Source organism: Abramis brama, assembly GCF_963993115.1.
Source record: "Abramis brama genome assembly, chromosome: 4".
NCBI lineage: Eukaryota > Metazoa > Chordata > Actinopteri > Cypriniformes > Leuciscidae > Abramis > Abramis brama.
Genome location: NC_139966.1, coordinates 59,052,924 through 59,056,795, shown reverse-complemented (window position 1 = coordinate 59,056,795; position 3,872 = coordinate 59,052,924). Strand labels below are relative to the sequence as shown.

Below are 3,872 nucleotides of genomic sequence, written 5' to 3'. Positions count from 1 at the left end.
CGCTTCAGTCGCTGGAACACACGCATGTCTGGAATCCTCAGCAGATCCTGTTGTTTTCCCAGCAGGTCTAAGAAGTGTAAGCTGTCGCTGGATAAGTCTACGGAGACGGATAACGGGTACGTGTCTCTGGACGGGCGGATCACCAGTAAGAGCAGCGAGGAGGGTTTACAGGGTTTACAGGGTTTACACGAGCCTCACTGTGAGCTGAGGAGCCCTGAGGAGACGCACTGGACCGGGACACACCGGAGCCCCCTGATCCCACTGATCCCACTGAGCCCGACACACAGCACAGGGAAGGTACGGCCATCTGATCCGCCGAACGAGAGAGAGAGAGTGTGTGTGTGTGTGTGTGTGTGTGTGTGTGTGTGTGATGGGTAGGTTTAGGGGTAGGGGACAGAATATACAGTTTGGACAGTATAAAACCATTACGTCTATGGAGAGTCCTCACAAAGATAGAGTTCCAGATGTGTGTCTGTGTGTGTGACTCACGTCTGTTGTGTGTGTGTTAGTGTCTGCCTGAGGTTGCGGCTCCTCGCGCTGTGGAGAACATGTCTGACGAAGCGTCCAGTGAAGAAGATCCGGAGAACTACAGCTCCCTCCGCAAGAGCAGCGACTGCACACTGAGACACAGGAAAACACAGCACTATAAGAAGCATTACACCGCTGAGGTAACACACACACACACACACACACACACTCACACACACACACACACACTCTCTCACATTCACACACTCTCTGTGTCCCAGGAGCCGCTGAAGTCGGGCTGCAGTTCTCGCTGCTCCAGCTCTCGTACGCAGAGCGCCCTCTGAGAGCACGACACACATGTCAAGTCATCTAGATTTATATAGCGCTTTTAATGATATAGATTGTTCCAAAGCAGCTTTACAGTGATAATAGGAGATTACAGTAACAGAGATTGTTTTGGCTTTATAGCAGCTCTAGGCCTTCACAGGGAGAGACTAGTGACACTTCAGGACTGCGCTGTCGTCGCGTCCAGGCGCAGGTCCTTCATCAGATCTGGAGTGTGTGTGTGTGTGAGTGTGAGTGAGTACAATAATCTAGCCGTAACAATAATCTTGTTCCGCATTAGTCATTGAGAGCATATGACGTAATTTAGATAGATTTTTAAGATGGAAAAATGCGGTTTTACAGATACTAGACACGTGACTTTCAAATGAAAGATTGGTATCAAAGAGCAGCCATAGATTTTTCCCTATCTCGCTCCTACTCTAAGTCTACCTGGGTCGTCTCCAGTCGACGTTCCCTAACGTCTTCAGTCGACGTTTAATATATAGTCTACCTCTCTAAACTAACTCACCTGCTGCGCAGCAGAAACTAACAGACAGACTTCAGCAAATGTCCTTTAAATTCTTTAATCACGGCCGGGAGAGACTCAAGCAGTTCTCAGAGAATCTCCCCCAAGAAGAAGCAAGGCCGGAGAGTCTCTGACAAATTCCATTGCCACCAGCTAACACGAATACAACAGTTTTTATAGAATAAGGAGGTATGGCAAAAATGTCATGCTGCATTACATAATTCCCCCACAATTTGATTGGTTTTCATAGAGAAACCCTTCTGTTACTAGGTAAAGCAAACTTTGTTTTAATGATTACTTCATTGTTGATCACAAGGTTCAAACCTTGTCATCTGTCTAGTTTCATTTCCCATATTGTTATTTTTACACTCACACAACCAAAGTTAAAGGGGTATGGCAACACAACATACAACATTCAAAAACACAGGACAGAACGTTTTAGTACATTGTGTTTCAAAGTGTTATGTTAGGCCTAAAAAGAGAAATAAGGTTAGATGTTAGAAACATGGTTAGTTTAATAAACAGTTTACTATTTTATCTATTAAAAATCCACCAAAGAGCACACCCAGGTTCCTAACCGACGACGAAGACTTGTGTTAGACAGTATTCTAGGTCAGTGTTTCTGAAGGACCCCCAACACGGGACGTTTTCTTTGTCTCCCTAATCAAACACACCTGATCCAACTCATCAGCTCATTAGAAGAAACTCTAGGACCTGAAATGGGTGTGTCAGAAAGAGGAGACTTTTAAAATGTAAAAAATCTTCTTATAAGTGAAGAAGTTCATAAAGTCATTACTGCTGTGTTGCTTGGAAACTTTTGGGCTTGAAGCTTTATTTTTCGTTAGTTTAGCCTCTGTTTCAAATAAATACCTAGGATTATGTTTATTTTCTTCTAATAGGGTTGTAAAATAAGCAGATCTAGCAGCTTTTAAAGCCTCTCTGTAAGTAATCGAGCTCTCCTTCCATGAGATGCGAAATATCTCTAGTTTAGTTTTCTTCCAGGTGCGCTCCATCTCTCTGGCTGTTCTCTTAAGGGCCCGAGTGTGCTCGCTGTACCACGGCGTTGGACTATTTTCTTTAATCTTCTTTAAGCGCAACGGAGCAACTGTGTCTAAAGTGCTGGAAAAGAGAGAGTTAAAAGTTTCTGTTGCAATATCAAGTTCTTCTAAGCTATCTGTGATGCTGAGATGATGAAACTGATCAGGAAGATTATTAATAAAGCAATCTTTAGTGGCAGAAGTGATAGGTCTAACATATTTGAAACACGGAGTCGGCTTTGCAGCCTTGGCTAAATGAAGTTTACACAAGACTAGATAATGATCTGAGATGTCATCGCTCTGCTGCAGAATTTCAACGGCATCAACATCTATTCCGTGTGATAATATTAGATCTAGAGTATGATTACGACGATGAGTAGGTCCTGACACGTGTTGTCTAACTCCAATAGAGTTTACAATGTCTTTAAATGCCAAACCCAAAGCATCCTTTTCATTATCGATGTGTATATTAAAATCACCAACAATTATGGCTTTATCTGCAGCCAGAACTAACTCTGATAGAAAGTCAGTGAATTCTTTGATAAAGTCTGTATGGTGCCCTGGTGGCCTGTGTACAGTAGCCAGCACAAATCTCAAACCTGATTTATCATTTACACTAGATAGTGTTACTTTTAGCAACAACACTTCAAAAGAATTATATTTGAAACTAGACTTCTTAGTAATTCTGAAGATATTACTATAAATTACAGCAACATCTAATTTATCTGACCTTGGTGACGCGAGACGGTTGGCAGACAGTCGGTTTAATCAGTCCGAGACACACACACACACACACACACACACACACACACACACACACACACAATCACATACTCACTCTCTCTGTGTGTCCCAGGAGCCGCTGAAGTCGGGCTGCAGTTCTCGCTGCTCCAGCTCCCGTACGCAGGACTCTGAGAGCACGAGACACACACACACACACACACACACACACACACACACACACACACACTCTCTCTCTCTCTCACACACACACACACACACACACACACACACACACACACACACTCACTCACACACTCTCACTCTCTCTGTGTGTCCCAGGAGCCGCTGAAGTCGGGCTGCAGTTCTCGCTGCTCCAGCTCCCGTACGCAGGACTCTGAGAGCACGAGACACACACACACACACACACACACACACACACACACACACACACACACACACACACACACACACACACACACACACTCACTCACACACTCTCACACTCTCTGTGTGTCCCAGGAGCCGCTGAAGTCGGGCTGCAGTTCTCGCTGCTCCAGCTCCCGTACGCAGGACTCTGAGAGCACGAGGCACGAGTCTGAGACGGAGGATGTCCTGTGGGAAGAGTTCCTTCACTGTGTGGAGTGTCGCTCGTCCTGCAGCAGCGAGACCGACGCCGACGCCGGCGCCAAGAAGGAGTTCAGAGACGACCCGTTCCATCAGGTGAGCGTGAGCTTCGGCAGAAACACTCAGACATCACTCTAACATCAGTAACGGCTGACGAATACAGAAGCCAG

The 3,872-nt window shown here is 45.4% G+C and overlaps 1 protein-coding gene across 2 annotated transcripts in view; it reads left to right on the top strand.

Moving 5' to 3' along the window:
• The window catches only part of LOC311080863 (protein PHTF2), a 35,693-nt gene that overhangs the window by 19,484 nt on the left and 12,337 nt on the right, over nt 1–3,872 (top strand). For both annotated transcript variants that reach the window (XM_084111037.1, XM_084111036.1), the window contains 3 exons: nt 66–297; nt 510–668; nt 3,598–3,798. In XM_084111037.1, the coding sequence (XP_083967163.1) occupies nt 66–297; nt 510–668; nt 3,598–3,798 (592 nt within the window). The remainder of the gene's footprint in view (nt 1–65; nt 298–509; nt 669–3,597; nt 3,799–3,872) is intronic.